The sequence below is a fragment of the Quercus robur genome, chromosome 2 (assembly GCF_932294415.1).
Source record: "Quercus robur chromosome 2, dhQueRobu3.1, whole genome shotgun sequence".
In the NCBI taxonomy this organism is placed as follows: Eukaryota; Viridiplantae; Streptophyta; class Magnoliopsida; order Fagales; family Fagaceae; genus Quercus; species Quercus robur.
In genome coordinates, this window is record NC_065535.1 from 93748849 (window position 1) to 93768477 (window position 19629).

General features: G+C 34.1%; 2 protein-coding genes across 3 annotated transcripts; both read left to right on the forward strand.

Annotated features, from left to right (window-relative positions):
• Window positions 1–890: 890 nt before the first annotated feature.
• On the forward strand, window positions 891–10455 carry LOC126715921 (methionine aminopeptidase 2B). Of its 2 annotated transcripts, none has more exons than XM_050416773.1 (12): window positions 891–1026; window positions 1179–1342; window positions 3438–3474; window positions 3564–3671; window positions 4148–4247; window positions 4860–5005; window positions 5102–5193; window positions 5345–5439; window positions 9063–9159; window positions 9372–9515; window positions 9611–9828; window positions 10151–10455. In XM_050416773.1, the coding sequence occupies exons 2-12, from the start codon at window positions 1189–1191 to the stop codon at window positions 10259–10261; spliced, it is 1302 nt and encodes a 433-aa protein (XP_050272730.1). In that variant the 5' UTR covers window positions 891–1026; window positions 1179–1188; the 3' UTR covers window positions 10262–10455. The 2 variants fall into 2 exon arrangements, with proteins under 2 accessions (XP_050272730.1, XP_050272729.1); XM_050416772.1 differs by having other exon boundaries at window positions 897–1060.
• Window positions 10456–11582: 1127 nt separating this feature from the next.
• On the forward strand, window positions 11583–15345 carry LOC126715922 (uncharacterized). The gene is made up of 5 exons (XM_050416774.1): window positions 11583–12508; window positions 13486–13931; window positions 14346–14530; window positions 14687–14753; window positions 14835–15345. Exons 1-5 carry the CDS (start codon window positions 11863–11865, stop codon window positions 14928–14930), a joined length of 1440 nt encoding a protein of 479 aa, XP_050272731.1. The 5' UTR covers window positions 11583–11862; the 3' UTR covers window positions 14931–15345.
• Window positions 15346–19629: the final 4284 nt, after the last annotated feature.

The following is a 19629-nucleotide window of genomic DNA, read 5'->3' on the forward strand; positions in this document are numbered from 1 at the left end:
TTTCTTTGCTTGGTGCTGAGAGGAGGCCTAATAAGTGCTAAGTCCTAGATTCTTATACTCTATTTTCTTGTCGTTATAAAAATTTTCCTCCAAACCTATCTAGAGAAAGCTCTTCAAACACTTTGCATTTAAATGAAGCTTTTCAAACACTCTATGCAATGATAACAATTGAAATACTAAGTTATCTATAAAAGTAAATAAAATAAATCACATGACTATCAAATAAATAATGCAATTAAAAGTACAATTAGAATGTCTTATGAATTTTCATTTTGTGAATATCTTTATATCATTTTCACTGTGTAATAATTTCAATTTTTTTGTGAACACCCTCGAACAGGGTGACATTCATTTCTCACATTTTATATCATTAACATTATTATCATCGTCATTATTATTAAGTCTAGAAACATAATAATAATTTTTACAATAACCTAAATATATTTTATTATGATTTGTGCATAATAAAAATAGTATGTGAAAGAGGCGTTATTCTAATCACAAAAGAATGCATCAACAATTGTAAGCAAAAATTATATTAATTAACTTATTTTGTAAAGTTTTTTATCATCGAATAAGAGATTTAAGATTCAAAGTTCAAATCTTTTTTTTTTTTTTTTTTTTGAGAAACAAGTTCAAATCTTATTAACACCAAAAAACCAAGTGATGTCAACAATCATTATGAAATGAACGATAGTAATTAAAATTATATCCTATGATCAAAAAGAAAAAAGTTAATTAACCCTTCAAACCATCTAAAAAATTTGGTTCCTCAAAAAAAAAAAAAAAAAAATCTAAAAAAAGTGAAAAGAAAAAGCAAAAACTTACATATTAAGTTTTTTTTTTTTTTTTTTTTTTTTTTTAGAACTTACATATTAAGTTGTGTGAATGTTCCGAAACACCCTCACCTTTTCCAGAAAATTACATGGAAGCCCATGTATATATCTTCCATATCCGCCATCTTTGACAGACAGATCACTCAAAACTCGATCTTTACTACAAGAGCCAAACCCCAAACACCAATTGGTTCGATTTATCTTTTTCCACTATTAATCCTAGGGTTCCAATTCTCAATTTTCTCATGCTATTAAACTTTTGGGTTTTTAATATTTCAATGATTATTGTTATTTATTTGTGTGGAATTGAAATTTGGTATCTTTGGATTGAATGTGTTTCAGGTTTTTGATTATGGCGGCGGAGGAGGTGAAGTTGAGCACGGAAGTTGTTGTTCCTGTTGAAGAAGAGAATGGGAATACTTCGGAAGCTGTGAATGGAAATGAGGAAGAGACCTCGTCTGAACCTTCTTCAACATTGGACAAAGATGAAGATGAGAGCAATAAAGGTGATGCTTTTCTTTTCAAATTAGTCTAATGGGTTTCTAAAGATTGATTTTTTATTTGGTTTTTTTGTTTGTTTGTATTGATATTGGCATTTATAGGTCATAGCTACAGATACATAACTAGAGTATACTTTTTCAATCAAAGCTTCAAAAACCCATAACAAATTTCATAACTTTTTGTTTTTGTTGGGGGTGGCAGGTTGTGATAAGTGCCAAAAAAAAAAAAAAACCAGAATCACAAACTATTACACTTCTTTGCCACAACTTTGATGAGGCAGATTGTGAGTAGTGAAGAAAAAATAGTGGGTTTATGTATAAGTGATAGGCAACCACTCACAGTCTGTCCTGTCCGAGTTATGACAAAAGAGTTGTGAAATAGTTTGTGGTCCTAGAATAGTAGAACCACACTTAGTGCAAAATCATTTTCGCGTGGGACTACCGTTGATATCACTTTTATTTTATAGGAATTACAATCTACAACCTCAGCAGTTGTGAATGATGTTGTGTCATTATGGTTATTGGTTACCAGTTAGACGGATTAGGGTCCTTTGGAGTTCTTAGGGAAACTCTAACATGGAGTTCTTAAGATCATATCTATCCATTTTGAAATGAGTGGATTGGATTTTGCTATGTCATAAACGCTTAAACAAATGTTGACTATATCACCTTTTTTGTATCTATTTGAATTATTGATGACATAGCTAAATCTAATCTACTTATTTTAAAATGGATGGATAGGATTTTGGGTCTATGGTGGAGTTACCTTAAGAATTAATATGGATGAGAGAGTTGGTCATTGAGTCAATCAATGCTTTAACCTTTGGGTTACTGAGTTTTGGCTCAAATGGCATCTCCTTCCCTTTTAAGATTAAACTGGAGGATGAGGTTGTGGGTTAAGTATTATTGGGTGCATGCATTACTTACCAACCAAAATATATTTTACATTATATATTATATGTGCATTTGGTATATAGCTTATTACTGTGAGATAAGAACAAGGTTTGATTAAGTAGCACCTAAGAAAATAAGCGGGCTTACATTAACAATTAAGTCATAACAAATGGCTTATGTACGTATGAAAGTCAATATGGAGTAGCTATTGAGTAGTCTAGGAATAATAATCCACCCTTTTGCAACACGGTGGATTTTGTAGGTAAAATTCACCCTTGAATAATTAAATTATTTTGAAAAAGGAGAGGACAATTGGAAAGTTAAGGTTCCTAAAAGGGTGGCATTCTTTATGTGGACAACAGCTCATGGTCAGATTCTAACTTTGGATAACCTTATGCTTTGTGGTCGCCCTTTGGCAAATTGTTGTTGTATTTGCTGTTGTAATGCGGAATCTGTGGATCACCTGTTGCTTTTTTGTCCAATAGCTCATTCTTTGTGGACGTATATGCTTCGGTTGTTTGGGATCAATTGGGTCATGCTAGGTTTAGTTGTGGACTTACATTTTTTTTGGTATCATTGGCTTGGGAAGCATAGTTCTGATATTTGGAATTTGGTTCTAGACTGTTTAATGTGGACTATTTGGACTGAATAGAATTGGCGGTCTTTTGAGGATGAGGAGAAAACTGTGGTTCAGTTATTAGATTTATGCCAACGGACCGTCTTTGATTGGTCTCGGTGTTGGGGTCTCTCGGATTGTTCTACCCTTATGGATTTTCTTTCGCCTATTAGAATAGCTTAGAGGTTGCTTGTGTCTTTTTGTTCCTTATTTTTCTTTGTTCACTGTCGTGAACTTTTTGTATTTTTCTTGCTATTCTTTTATTAATATTAATTTCTTCTTACTTATCCAAAAAAAAAAAAAAAAAAGCAGAGGGAATAGTAAAAAAATTGGGTACATTTTGTTTATATTTTCTTTCCTCCCTTCCCCTTATGAATGAAGAATCTTAATTGTGATAAGCAACTAGTTCTCTTTCCTGGGCATAATTTGTTGTTGTGTATCCTTTTGATGGGACTTGGTAAGTTAATCAAATATAAAATATTAATTATATGTACTTTATTTGTATGGTCATTCAGAAATTTTGTACTTAAAGTTCGTCAATTTTTTGCTAATATGTGCACTTGCTTGCATTTTTAAACCATTTCTTTACAGAAGTTACAAAGAAAAAAAAGAAGAAAAATAAAAGCAAGTGAGGACCTTATTCTAGCCTTAATTTCTCTCTTTCTGGTTGAAGTACATTTTCACTTGGTAGTATATAATTTCTCTTCTTTTACACAGGAAAAAGAAAGAACTACCTGAGCAGACTGATCCTCCGTCCATTCCTGTTACTGACCTTTTTCCTTCTGGCGAGTTTCCTGAGGGTGAGATTCAGCAATATAAAGACGAGTGAGTATATGTTATTTCTACAAACTCATTGCAACTAAGTCTTAACCCCAACTTAATTGGGGTTGGCTATTTCTATCCAACAGAATATTGCTCCTAGGCATGGGCATATAAACTGCTTAGCCTGTCAGGGTGAATGCCTCTAGATTACCCAGTAATTGGTTCCAGTGGGTGGGGTTAGTTGCCCGTAGGTTTTACTGGCTAGAGGCGAGTCCGAAGTGCGCTTATTTAGAAATGTTTCTTTAGTAAGGTTCCCTACATAAAAATTAAAAGGCAGAATATGGCTTTTTTTTTTTTTTTTGTGGCAATTTTTATCTTAGGGATTCTATGCATACATGTGTATGGTTAAGGGGTTGTTAACTAGTGCAATCATTGTCCCAAGTTCCAGTCAATATATTGGAACCGCTACTTCATGCATATTGGTTTACCTTTTTAGTAACTGAAGATCTTGGTATTTAAAATTTGTGCTTGTATATCAGTAACTTATGGAGGACCACATCTGAAGAGAAGAGGGAGTTGGAGCGCCTCGAAAAACCAATGTACAATTCAGTTCGGCGAGCAGCCGAAGTTCATCGTCAGGTTGCAATCTGTTTTAATATTGACATATGTTACTGCTCAAAGTGAGGAAAACAAGTATCTTTATTCTGTTGAGAGTAGGAAAGCTTAGAGAACCTTTTGTTCTTGACATTCAGTCTGGTTAAGAAACTGGATCAAAACAGCTGGTTTAACCATGAACTGGGCTCATTTCCAGTCTGATTCGTCACCTCCTTAATGCTCTTTTTGTTGAATTGGATTAAACCTGCTGGTTTACCCATTCAACGGGTCAATGAACCAATAAACTAGTGCAATTTTATCAAATTGGTTCCTTTTTAAAATTTAAAAAAAATCACATTTATAATTTTTTTTAACAAACACTCGGTATGTCTTTCACTTTTTGAATCAAAATATAAGATTTAGATTATCACATGTATACTAAGAGCGTTGCGGCTCAATGGCATTGCCTACTTCGAACCTGGGTTTGAATACCCTCACTTGTTGTAAGCAATATATATATGGTATAATATTTATTTAATTATAAATGTATTTTTTAATCAAATCGGTTGACCATTGACTTGCTCATCAATCCAGTTCAGTAACCAGTTTGGTTTTTAAAACATTGCATTCAACTGAAGCTTGTTTACTTATAATTAGGTTCGGAAATACATCAAAAGTATTCTGAAGCCTGGAATGTTGATGACTGACCTGTGTGAGACTTTGGAGAATACAGTCCGTAAACTAATATCAGAGAATGGTCTGCAAGCTGGCATTGCTTTCCCTACAGGGTGCTCTCTGAACTGGTAAACATTTTGAGTCTGTTATTTGAGAGAATTTTATTTGTTTGATCATAATGTCATAAAACCATTTATGTAGTCTAAGCTCTTTTTTGTTGTCAGGGTTGCTGCTCATTGGACCCCAAATTCAGGAGATAAGACTGTGCTTCAGTATGATGATGTGATGAAGTTGGATTTTGGAACTCATATCGATGGTACTACCCACTTCTATGCCATCCATCTGTAACTTGTTCAGATTTTCTATTTTGGCTATTGTGTTGGTAGAATTCTATATTTCTATCTTTACTGCATTATACTACTATTTTTCTTGGCTGTTGTATCAGTCATGGGTTCTTTGATATGCAGGGTGTATAGTCGACTGTGCATTTACAGTGGCATTCAATCCAATGTTTGAACCACTACTTGAAGCCTCTCGTGAAGCGACCAATACAGGTATCAAGGTACTGTTCAGTCCCCAATAAATCACTTTGGCAAATGATTTGTTAATCTTGCTCTTTGGTTACATATGATCATGTTTGTTATCCCTATGGAATGAAAATTAGCAGTGTGGATCATTCTTTTTTATGTTTGCTGCATTAATGGATGTAAAGGCGACAGCAACAATTGAATAAAAAAGTGACCTTTGAATAACTTTTTAAACTAATGTCTGTTCTGAAAAGCTTGTTCAATTTATTTGTAGAGTTATACTTATCAAGTCTAGCAGAGTTTGGTTTTTAATTTGGACATTTTTTAGAATTGACCATATTCTCTTTTAACTGGGATCAGCAATGGTCCTACATGTTTTTGGGTGCTTGAATTAGTGATTACAATTTACAAGTGATGTTTCATCAAAATTTATAATCCAGTATTTTACATTCTCTTGCATTAGGGAACAGCATGTTGTATGGTATTATTATATATCAAACCATTAGTGCTGAGCCTGTGGGCTTAATGGAAGTGATGGAGTTAATAATAGATTGACAAAATTTTCCTCCAAACTGGCGGCAGTTGAAATGGCTATCCATGTGAACAACGTTAATTTTTTAAAATAATATATGTACAGATTATACATGGAAGCATACCTTTGATGGATTTTTTTTTTTTGGGTACATGTCTATAGCAAACTAGACAACTTTTGTACTCGTTAGAATGTGGGAAGATGCTATGTTCTTTTAATAAATGATCTTGTGTTTGTGCGTATGTATGTGTATAACATCGAAGTTGATAACTTTATTTACAGTATATTTATGATTTATGACATGCTTTAATATTAGAAAATTATTTTTACACACTAATACTAACACTTATACTTGTATATGTATATGTGTATGTATGTCTATGTCACTTACCAAAAAAAGGTATGTATGTAGTTTGAGGTTGTCTTAATTGGTGTATCAATACAATAGTTTGCTTAAGCTAAAAATATTTGGCTCCGCCCTTGTTCACATGTATTTTGTTTAGATGACTTATTAAGTCATCTAAACAAGTTACATGACTTTTAAATAGGGCATTTAAATAGGCCATGAAAAAAGTACACATGGATGCTTATTTTAGTCACCATGTAGTAGGTTGGAAGAAATATACTTACCCCCAAAAATAAGTTGAGGCATGTAGTACTTCCATTACTGATGAGGAGGATGCTGACAAAGATGTTTCTAAGATTGCTCGAGGATATAAGATGGAACCAATGTAAGTTAGTTTGAGTTAAGATTCTAAGATGGGAATAGGAAGGCTGATGGTGACAGCTAAAATATCTGAATTATTTTGGGAGAAATTTTAATAAGATGTGGATCATTTAATTTTACATTGCCTAATAGCTTGTGCGCCATGGAACTTGGTGTTCTGTTTAGTGGGAATTACATGGGTGATTCTACGAATGGTGATAGAGTACTTGGCATGTTGGATAGGTCAGTTGGGTGGGAAGAGGGAATTGAAACTTGGAAAGCTATCTGTGTTTGATGTGGTTTATTTGGAGAAAAAGTAATAGGCTCACATTTGAGGAAAGGGAGACAATGGTAAAGATATTAAAGCATTTATTCCAAAGGTAGATTTCTGAGAGGAAAGACTATTGAATCCAGATTTTCCCGTGAGTTTTCTTGATTTCTAGATATGTTAATTTTTAGAATACATGTGGCTGGCCCTGATTAATTTGTTAAGAATCCATATTAGTCAAGAATCCATAGCTGGTGCTAAAAAATTTGGGGCTAGGGCTTTGTTGTAATTGTTGTTGTACTTGTTTTTTGGCTTTTATTCATGTATACATCCCATGTCATTGGGTAAAACTCTTTTCATTTCTTCCATGGAATATTTATTATATATAAAAAATAATAGGGAAAATTACACTTTACCCCCCTAAACTATACCTCATGTTACACTTAGCACCCTAAACTATGCGGATGCACACTTACCCCCCTAAACTATTACTAGTTGCACACTTTGAACCCCACTGTTTAGTTGGCCATTAATTTGGATGGAATTTAAACTCATGTGCAAGTCATGTGATATCTGCAAAGGTGGCATATAATTAAAAGACCAAATTACCCCGTTTGAATCTCTTAAAAGTTAAAACAACACATCTCCCTCTCATGTGTTCTCTCTAGATGGCACTCATTTTTTTTTTTTTTGGCCTGTAAACTTCAGTCCTTGCCTTCTTCCTCCGTTCAACATCACAGGTCTCTCGTTTCCTCTCAATCTCTCGCTACACTCCATCAGTCCTAGTCCCAGCCCCAAATAACCCAAGACTGAAATTACCCCAAATTGAAAACCTGAACTCAGTCTCTCCCTCAGTTTTAGTTTGTGTGTAGCAAGTTCAGTTTCAGTTCTTTCTTTCTCCTCTGTTTCTTTTTCTTATTTCATTTTAATTTTTGAGTGCTTCATAAAGGTCCAAGTTTGATTCCTTAAACCGTGTTCTTATAACAAAGCTTAGGGATTAAGAATATAATGTATTGATGTTAAGCAGAAATTGAATTTGGATTTTACAGATTTTCAAACATTACTGGAACCCATGGCTACATATATAAAAGAATGCCAATTGTATTCGTATATCAAAGGAGAGCATGTTATCAATCAGTATATGTATTAACCCAATGTAAATTAGTCTTTCACCATCGTAGAAAATCAATAGATGTATTAACCCAATATAAAGGAGAGCTTGTGCTTGTTTAAAACAAATTAAAATGAAATAAGAAAAAGAAACAGAGGAGAAAGATAGAACTGGAACTGAACGAGAGAGCGAATGCTGAGAACTGAGACTGAGAGGGAGAGTTGTGTTGTTTTAAGAGATCGAAAGGGGTAATTTGGTCTTTTAATTATATGCCATCTTTGCAGCTGTCACATGACTTGCACGAGTTTAAATTCCATCCAAATTAACAGCTAACTTAACAGTGGGGTGCAAAGTGTGCAAGGGGTAATAGTTTAGGTGGGTAAGTGTGCATCCGTATAGTTTAGGGTGCTAAGTGTAACATGGGGTATAGTTTAGGAGGGAGGGGTAAAGTGTAATTTTCCCAAAATAATAATAAGATGTAAGATGTAACTACTGATAATGATGAGAGGAAGTTAATACTGTTGTAGTTTATTATGTATATTCTAATATACTTAATATCCTTTGATCAGTGAATTTTTAAATGGTATAGTAATATTATATCTTTAATACCAATTAATTTGAGATAATATTGAAATTGAAATAATTTTGATATTGTGCTCGCTTTTTCAACCTACATCAATGGGGTAGAACTATTGGACTTCTTTTCTTTACTGTCCCCCCTTGTTTCATCCTTCTCTGTTTCAATATCTTTCAAATAAGATCACTTGGTAGGCCAGAAACTTAGACCTTTAAGTATTATTTTCTGCCTCTGTGATTTCTGTCTTTTCTTTTAATGGACACTGTCTCTTGCTACATCTAAATTTTTTTAATTTACTATTTTTGTATCTTTTTAATTCTTTTTTGGACATCAGAAATAACATATGAAGAAATTTTCTTTGGGTTGTATTGTATATACTCACTGCTACGGCTTTTACCAATTCCGGAAGTCATGAATCCCCAACCACATAGTACCATGTTACTGATAGTCTTGTAATTGTGTAGGAAGCTGGAATTGATGTGCGACTTTGTGATATTGGTGCTGCAATTCAAGAGGTCATGGAATCATATGAGGTTGAAATTAATGGAAAGGTGTACCAAGGTATGACATTTGTAGCAAGTGTATATATATATATATATATATATATGGAGAGGGTATATATAAAGTAAAATGGAGAGAGTATCCATTTTACACTGTGTGTATGATGCAACAGTTATTATATAGTGTATGATATCTTTTATGTCTAAAAATTATGTCTAAAATGTCACGTGGATATATTTTTACATTAAGTGGACGTTGGCTATTGTTGGCAGTAAAGAGTATTCGAAACTTGAACGGACATAGCATTGGGCGCTATCAGATCCATGCTGGGAAATCTGTCCCTATTGTGAAAGGAGGAGAGCAGACGAAGATGGAAGAGGGCGAATTTTTCGCAATTGAAACTTTTGCATCAACTGGTAATTGCTTTTGCAGTGATGCAAATCTGACAAGAAATATTTGCAGTTAATGTATATTGAGACCTGAAGTACAATTAATTGTTTGTTATATTCAGGAAAAGGATATGTCAGAGAAGATCTAGAGTGCAGCCATTACATGAAAAATTTTGAAGCAGGTCATATCCCATTGAGGTTGCCCAGGGCAAAGCAACTGCTAGCTACAATTAACAAGAACTTCTCCACATTGGCCTTCTGCAGACGGTATTTAGACCGCCTAGGGGAGACTAAATACCTTATGGCACTAAAGAATTTATGTGATGCTGGCATTGTTCAGGTATTTCTCACCAATTGATTTGTATATGGTCCCTCTTTCCCACAATAGATGATAACATTTTCTTTTTGGGTTGTCTCAAAATATATGGATATATTCAAATTTGAAAGTTCAAAAGTGAGTTTAATTTGCTAAAGAATATATTTATTCCAAAATATATAAAGACTATGAAGGGCGGAGATAGAATATGACAGGATTGCTACTTCATATAGTAGGTCCTTGAGCTACATCGTGATGTAGTTTTTATTGCCACCATCTTGTACGAGTTCACTTCATGGATATTGCTGTCAAGTACTCTCTTAATTCTTCTCCTTTTTTTGGGCAGCCTTATCCTCCGCTCTGCGATGTTAAGGGCAGTTATGTCTCTCAGTTTGAGCATACCATCTTACTCCGGCCAACCTGCAAAGAGGTCATTTCCAGAGGCGATGACTATTGATTTGGATGGAAATTAAATTTTGGCACTGAATACCTACGTGGATTCATGTTCAAACTGTTATGTTTGTTTATTAACTTTACAACTTAAATGAATTACTGAAATTCTGGTAGTAAAGAATACACTGATCACTAGTTTATACTATTGGCATTTGACATGTGATTCTGGTTGTTTAATTATAATCCTATTACACTCTAGGTGCAGACTCCTTCCAAATAAAAAAAAAAAAACTAAAACCTTCAGATAAAATGTTAACTGCTAATGGTGACTGTTGAAATACCAATATCAGTTTATTGAGTGGGTGACTCTTATTGTGGAATTATGCCGCATGGATGGTTTAACTATCTGGGTCTATTGTTTAAAAACCATCTGCAGTTGTATATATTCCTTGTTTTTACAGTTTTCTAAACAGGCAAGATTTGGCTGGGTTCAACATTTGAACTAGAATCCAATGGGTATTGAACTCACAATCCATCAGTTTGGCCCTCCAACATGTGGCGTTCCTCGCCTCCAGCTCTCGTTGGAGACAATCTTTGATAGCCTGTTCAGCTTTTGTCACCAATTGGGGTTTGATGAGTCCATCGCCTAAATAATTCAGAAGTTAGAGGCATCTAGCATATCTATATTCCAATGACATCGTGCTTCATATTCTTGAGCTCTTAAAAGTTCAAATGTATTTTTTTGTGTGACTAAATTTGTGTTATATAAATTATTATAGGTAAAAGTTAATGGATGTCCTAATGACATTGGTTTAGGATATATTTTTAGTAACTTTTTTATGGGAAAAGAAAAAAATAACTAATTTTTTTATGTCTTTTCATATTTTTCATAAAATTGGTGTTAAAATTTTTCTAAAATGGTATAATAATAATTATTCTATGAGTATTCGTTAATGGGACCTTAAATTAAAATACAGGAAATATTGTGATTAGAGATACCAGAACTATTCGTAGGTGGGGCAAATGTTGAGTTCAATTATCCAAATCAAATTTCACATGTATATATACACTCTAGATTAAAAAGAGTAGAATTCTATATATATAAATCAACAAGATATACAAGAACCAAGGAAAAATTTGCTATATAGCATAATTTTTGTTAGCAAGTTTTTGGAAAATTTTACTAAATAACACATGGTCCAACTTATTTAATTATGTAACATGTTTTTTGGAACTCGAGTTTGTTAAAACTCTAGTTCCAATAAAACTTTGAGTTTATCATTCTCAAGTTTCAAGATATTTGATCAGATTCTCATAATACTTGGAACTCCAAACTCGAGTTCCAATAAAACTTGAATTTATCAATCTCAAGTTTCAAGATATTTGATCAGATTCTCATAATACTTGGAACTCAGGGTTGATTAAATCAGGTTAACCTGTACTTTTTTTTTCTAAAATTATACTATTTGGCAAAAAGAAGAAGCCCAGTAACTATTGGTCAATCAAACCAGCCCAACAAATCTCCCGTTTAAATTCAAAAAGTTCAAACGTCACAGAGGGAGCTTTACCGGTTAGACTTCCATGGCAGCAAAGCCCTGACCTTTCAAAATTCTCTCAAAAATCATCACTTTGAATCATCATTAACATGGTCATGATCATATCATAATGGACGCAGACATTTGCCGTTGGATTTTCGAATTCCTAATGCGAAGCACGGCGGTGCAAGACCACGTCATCAAGAACCTCCTCCAAGTCCTCCCGCTCTCCTCCGCCGCCGCCGCCGAAGACACTCGGTTCAAGAAGGCCGTCCTCCTCCGTACAATCCAGTCCGAGATATCCGACGCAACGGTCACCGAGACGACGCTCCAGGCGCTGGAACTGATCGAAGAGATGGACCGAAACGACGGTGTGGAGATCGGAGAGTCACTGAAGGCGGCGTATATGGCGGCGGCGGTGGAGTGCACGGTGAAGTGCTTGGCTTTGGAGGGAAGCAATGGGAAGTACTTCGAGGCGGTGAAGAGAGTGTGGAGGGGCAGAATCGGTAATTTGGAGAAATCGGGGAACAAGAGCGAGTTGGTTGGGGATAACGCCGAGTTGACTCGGTGGAAGAACGATTTGGAGGCGGCGCTTTGGGATGCCAAAACAGCAAAGAGGTTGATGAATTTGAATACAAGGGCCGAGGCTCTGCAAAAGCTTAGGGCTTTTTTAGGGGAGGCTTGGGCACTCATGGGCCCTTCCTTTATTGAAGTAGCGGCGGCCCGGGCTCCGGAGTTGGCTGCGAATGAAGAGGATAAACTTGTGGCTGGGAAAGGTAAAGTTTCAAACATTACTATGACTGCACGCTCTGTGTTAATAATTTTGTATTCTCAATACTCATAATAGAATGAAAATGTTGTTCACATGAACTTTACACTGGTCATAGCATATATGTGTTGCAATGCATTGGTGACTAAAATCTAAAAGGTGTTTAAGGAACACCCATCAAAGGACAACAACGAGTAAAGCATATGGTAGCAACTTGCTTTAGTTTGTTATTAGTATAATTCAGTCATTCAAATTAAAGATTAGCATCTATACTCATCAATTTTAGAGTGAAGAAACACTTGCAAATTAAAGAAACAAAATTGCCCTAAAAATGGAGTCTCCTATCTTAATTTATACTAGGAGGTGGCCGACATTGGAGGCCAAACTTTCTTTTTACACTTCAATACATGTTTAAAGTTCAGTTTAATTACTTCTAACAATAACCTTCTTAAAGTTAAAGTTTCAGGTTTTTAAAGGTCCCTTTGAGTAGCAGGCACTCTAGGTTGCACTGCCTCTAGCTCACCTTTCACACTTCTTATATGGCCAATTAAAATGCAACTGCCAGAAGTCATTCTTTCTGAAAATGCTATCTATTTTCTAATAACTCAATCAAATTAAACCAAATTGAGTAAGTATTACATGGTCAAAATCTAAGCCAAAAACTCATGCATTAAAATACACAGCTCACAGAGAGGCATTTCATCTGACAGTTAATTGCTAAACCTCACATATAACTCAAAAAATTGAAAACTTTAACAACATTGCCACTCCAGTAGATATAGACCTGTCAAAGCTATCAACTTTTCCAAATTGATGATTGGTCAAATATATACGTAATTATGGTCATCCTTCTACTTTCATGCTCCATGATCAGATTAGTCACTACTCAAGCTTGTTAATATCATTCTAGAGCTTCACATTTATATAGTTACGGATTTTTTCTTGCCTTTTGACTTTTTTGGGTTTGCCTTTCATTTTACTCAGAAATGCATAAGGGGAATGTGCTTCCTAGATGCAATCACAGTGCATGCCATAAATGCTCTAAAGGCGGAGTTAGGATTGTTGAAGAAGAGGACATGGACGCATTATGTAGCAAATACGATTCCTTGCCTACCCCTGAAGTTAATAGGATAAAAGAGGCACTTAAATCCAGTTCTTTGGAGTTACAGGCAGTGGTGAAGGACCCTCACCCTGATGCATTACGTTTGGCTGAATCTGTAATGTCTGACATGGTGAAAAAAGATAAGACACATGAACCTTCTGTAGAAAATCAGAGTGGAAAAGACATAAATGCACTCAATCCATCCGTTGACAAAAGCGTAACGCCACAAGCTACTGACTCTGGTTGTGGAAATCAGTCCTGCATTCCTCAGAGCAATTCTACTCGACCAAGCTTAATGGAGCGGGATAGCACTGCTCATACTTATGAGGTACCTGTGCTTATGTTTTGTTGTTTCAAAATCTATTGGTTTGTTTTCTTCTAATCTTGTGGTAACTGGGGATAAAATATTTTGTTACATTCTAATAGTTGATACATCATGTTCTTGTCTAAATCATTTATGTACATAATGCGTAGTGTCATTTTTTAGAGTAGTCTTGCATTGACTTGTGTTTTCCTGAACTCATTTTAATTTTTTAATTTTTTTTTACAACATAATCAGCATGAGATCATCTTAATGTCCTTATGATGATAGACAATTATTGAACTAGTTGAAGCCTAGTTGCACTTTCTTTCTCACATAGCCTTTGTTACATAATACATAAGAGTGTCATTTTTTCCCTGCCTTGGTGAAAAGAAAAAAAATAGTGTGTCATTTTTTGAAAGTTTTTGTATGTCCTTGCAGTGGGATGATTCCATAGATGGCTCACAAGAAGGAATGACCGATCGTGCAAATAGACTTCACCTACCTAACCCAAAGAGAAAGATTGTTTCTCCTTTGAGGAAGTATAAGGTTAAAAATTTTGTTAGGAGAACAATCAAGAGATGGAGTTTATTGGAGGAAGACACTTTAAGGACTGGTGTGCAGAAGTATGTGTTTGTTCTGATTAAAAAAACAAAAATAACCACATCAGTAGAATATATTTTTGAAAATTACAGGATTTTTTTATTTATAAATAAACTCTAAATTCCTCTAGAAAGTATGTTGATCCTCACGTTTTCTTTTTGTCATGTTTCCTGCTGAAGGTTTGGTAAAGGAAATTGGAAGCTCATCTTAAATTCCCACCGTGATATTTTTGAAGAAAGAACAGAGGTAACTGTACTCATTTGCAATGTCTTACTTTACTTTCTAAGTATTTATACCCAAAATATAAGTAGAGTATTATTTTCTCAGGTTGATCTGAAGGATAAGTGGAGAAACATGACACGGTATCTAGGAAGTATGGACATGGACATAGGTATGGGTACGGGCATGGGTACGACACAGTAACATAAACAATTTCTAAAAAATTATAACATAAAATGGCCAATATAACATCGTTTTGGCACTCTAAATGAAATGTCCTCACTTCCTAGCACGGTATTGAACCCACAAAACAGAACGCAAATTTTTTTGTATTTTCTGAAGAGATAAAAATTTGCAGTAGTTTGTTAGTTCACCCCATAACGTTTCCGCCTTGTACATCAACATGTGTATACTCTCATGTAGTGCTAGTTCTTGTAGTTTTCTTGACTGAGTTATACTCTCATGTTCATCTGATGCCTTCCTATGCTCATATTTCAGCTCGGTTAAGCTACACCAGTGATGTGGGTTTAACGTAATTATGTAGTGAGCTTATTTTGGATCATGTTTTCACATGTATATATTTTATTCCCCATGAATGAAATGTATGTATTTTGATATTTCTGTACCTTGGCTAACTTAAATTGATGGAATGGCCAAATATTCAAGAATGGATAGGTTTTTAAGTGATTTTGCTGTTAGGGGCTTACCTGCACAACGTATTTGTTATCGTTGTTGTATGGTGTACCACTGCTAAACATGCAAATTGTAGCCGTCTGTTTCACATTGTTTGAACTTTGAAGTGCGACTGTGCGAGTATGCCCTATACCTTAGTGGAAATGGCTTTAGCCTTTAGGTAGTGCAGCTCGGAAGTGGATGTAATTATTCAGAATTCAAGGCTTTAGTTACTTATATGTGCATGCCCATTTTGGTTTAGGCTGGCACTGCCGAGGTAGCTTTTATGTAATGCTTTTTAAAATCTCTTTCTTTCTTTTTTCTTCTTTTTTTTCATTTTTTCAAGGTACAATTTTAGCACACTTCAACAACTAAAAAAATCTTTAGCAAAAAGGTAAATAAGCTATTCTTAAACTGTTCAAAATTTGGTGACAGACCTGTTCACTATCAAAGATGTGCCTTTTCTATGGAGTATAAGGCTGGTAATGCCATGGCAAGATAGTTGTCAAGTATCTAATTAGACTAGAAAATTACCTTTTAAACCCTATAATTTAGGGTTTAATAAATTAAAATTTATAATTTTAAAAGTAACACATTAATTCTGGAGATTTTAAAGGGCTACAAATTAAACTTTATAATTTTAAACGTAATAAATAAAACCTTGAGATTTCAAAAAATAACAAATTAAACCTTAACTCATTTTAAGAGAAACAACATGGTATTTGTGATTTAATATAGGTTAAGGATTTACTAGCGAATGAAATATTTCTTAATGACTCACAAAGTCTTATCTCTTTTATTTTATTTTATAATATGATCATGCATTGTTATAACCTCAAGTCCTTTTATGTTGATATAGAATTATTAATATTACCCCATCTTTGATAGCCTATTCCGCATTTAGTTTCTTGGTTGAATGGGGTTTCTTTATTATTTTCTTTTTATTTAGTGGATTCTAATCGTTCTTTGTATTTTTGTTCTCTGATGTGGGTTCATTCTTGTTTCTAAGAGAGTTTTAGGACTCTCTCCTTTCTCACTAAATAAAAAAAGAGTCTTGTTGCACACGTATAGCAACATGTGTGACATGGCTAGTACCGAATTATTAAATGTCCCCATCTTTGATAGCCTATTCATTCAGCTCTTGTCAAGCCTTGATGACTCTATTGAGTCCGCTGTCATGTTCAATTGCGTTGACATGACACCAACATTGCCACCAATTGGGTGGATGAGTCTATCAGAATTTAAGAAGTCTGAGGCCTCTAGTTTATGCTATGCCAATGACACATCGTGCTCGATGTTTTTGACCTCTTCAAAGTTCATACTGGTAGTGTGACTAAAATTTGAGTAAATAACTTAAAATACATGTTTTTTTTTTTTGTTTATTTGGTGGGAGAACCTTTGATCACTATTGACGTGGTCCTCCCAGAACACAAAATAATTTATCAATTGTTATGTCTTTTTTTTTTTTTTTCCATTATTTTAATAACTTCCAATTAAAGAAAAAAAATGAAAGCATTATTTTTGTTTTCTATTATTTTGGTAAGTTGACAATCACTCTCTTATAGATTTTTATTATTATTATTAGTTTTTGAGTAATCTTATAGATTATTATAAAGGAGTCTCTTGTGCGGTTGTGACTATACATCAACCCTAGATGGGTTTACTATTTTTTTTTTGGTGGGATCCATGCAAGACCCATTACAAGTGAACATTTAAAAATAAAAGTGAGGAAATGGGAGAGGCAACAAGAAAAATAAAATAATGACAAAACAGTAATAGACTAAATAAATAAAGGGAAATGCTAACGAACACTTTTAGGGTATTGATTAATAATCAATTCAAATAAAGTTTTTATGAGAAGAAAAACAATTAATATTTTGACAGATTTTTTTATTTTTCATAAAAATTGTGTCAAAACTTTCATAAAATAGATTGTTAATCAACATCTTAAGGGCACTTGTTAGCATAACTTATAAATAAAATAAGGAATAGGAAAATATCATTTTCATCCTTAAGATTTATTTATTATCATTTTTTGTCTTTTTTAAGTTTTTAAGTTGTTGTTAAGTTGTTCATTCAACTGTCAATAAAGTTGATACCATTCACATACTTAATACGATGTTTAATTGATTGAAAAGACAAAATAATGAAAAATGAAAGAAGGGAAATGATCGTTTTCCCATATTTGGTGTGGGTGGAGTGTTTTATGTGGGCCTACCAAAGATCGTTGTCCCAAATTAGGAGGAAAGTAAGGGAGGAAATAGGGAGGAAATGTTTATTATATGGAATTTACTATATGGATCTTTACAATCTTTTTCCATCCTCTTTTGATATCATAATGGTCTCATAGTAAATTTACTCAAATCATATTTTCTATCATTTTTCATCCTCTCTATCAAACATATGAGGAAATATTGCAATTTTTTTTTTTTTTTTCACGTTTCTATCATTCATATATTTGTTAGAGTTCGGTTAATGAGTGCCAAAATGTAATGTTAATGTTGAGCTTTTTTTTTTTTTCATAATAATTGATCAACTTTTTTTAGGGAATAAAGTCGAGTTTTTTTATTGCAATCGATCAAATTTTCAAGAGATTCGTTGAAATATTCATATTTTCTATAATCTCACATTTCCATCCTTCTAAAAAAATTATAATTATAAGGCATATTTGGTTCACTGAATAGAGATTACAATATGAATGATAATCTTTATTATTGAATATAAAAAAAAATGTTGTAATGGAATAAATTTACTTATTTACATGTTTAATTGTAACATTAAAATAAAACTCTAGATCTATATTTATGAAATATCATAGTTATACTTATACAAATCTATTTTCTAAATAATGATATAATTAAATGTAAGAGAGATTTTTTTATTTTTTTTTATTTTTTGTAATTATTACGTGTGTAGGGGCGGTTTTTGGGGCTCAGGCCCAACAGGCGAGCGATTCTGGCCCAAAAGTCCCTCAACAATGTATTTGTAGAGAGTAGGTTACAGAACTAGGTTTTGACAGCGTGAATATAGTTACGAACAAGCTATGCAACCAGTTGGACGTGGGGATATTCCTCTAAACTTTTAGGATAACAGTCCATGGGGCTGTATCTTATGCTTTGTTCGTTCCACTCCTTTTCTCTTTCTCTCTCCTTTTTCTTCCTCTTTTCTGCGATCCCTTGGCCATGGGGATTTTCTTCTCTTATATAGCATCATTTCTACGATAATGACCCTACACTTATTAATCATCTGGGCCTCTACTTGAGTGCCTGTCCCATAGGACATCCTCCTTCTTTTTTGTGAGTTGCACTGGCCAAGATAATTCTGTTCTCCTGTCCTTTCCACATTAATGCGGCTGGAAAAGTAGCTCCTTGGCATTTAATGCGGCAGTTGTGGTTGCCCCCCTCCCCGAACGTCATGCACTCTTCCTTGATACTGGATGACCTTTCGCCATGTAAAGGGTGTGAATCGGACTCCCATTTGGTGCGTCCAAGGAGGTACTCCTCCTCGGACGCCCCTAAGCAAGCCCGGCCCAACATGATTGGGCTGGGGGGTCCTCCACCCATGTCTTCGCTTCTTATTGTGGTTGGACCTAGTACATGTACTATGGCCCAACGTTGACTGGCGAACTTTACCCCCACAACGTGCATATAGAAGGTTTGTATATTTCGAAAACATATTATTTTAGAAGTTATTACACCTATTGTTTTTAACCATAAAAAAAATAATAATAATAATAAAAAAACACTTTCAAGAGGAAAAACTTTCCTCAAATTTTTATTTTATTTTTATTTTTATAAAAGGTAGAAAAACTATTTCTCAATTTAAGTAATTGTTATTCCTAAGAAATAACGATTACTTATAATAAATATGCAACCAAATAGGAATTTTCATTATAGAAAGGAAGCTCGTAGGAGTAATCATATCTCCAGGCCACTTAAACCATATTCATGAATGGTTTGAGACCACTTGTGCAATAATAAGGCTTGTCACTACTTAAACTCACAACTTTAGACTCGCAAAGTAATGGTCACGAGAGTTTTTTACCTCTAGGCTATCTCCAAAGGTGATCATACCTAACACGTCTTATTGTAAAAAGAAAAAAAAAATTGAACTTTTAATTTTATTCAATTCAATACTCCCATTAGCCTTCGTCAAAATTGAACTCTTAAATAACCCTAAAACCACATAATTTTGTATTTGAAATTATGATGGAAACTAAAACAAGGGGGGT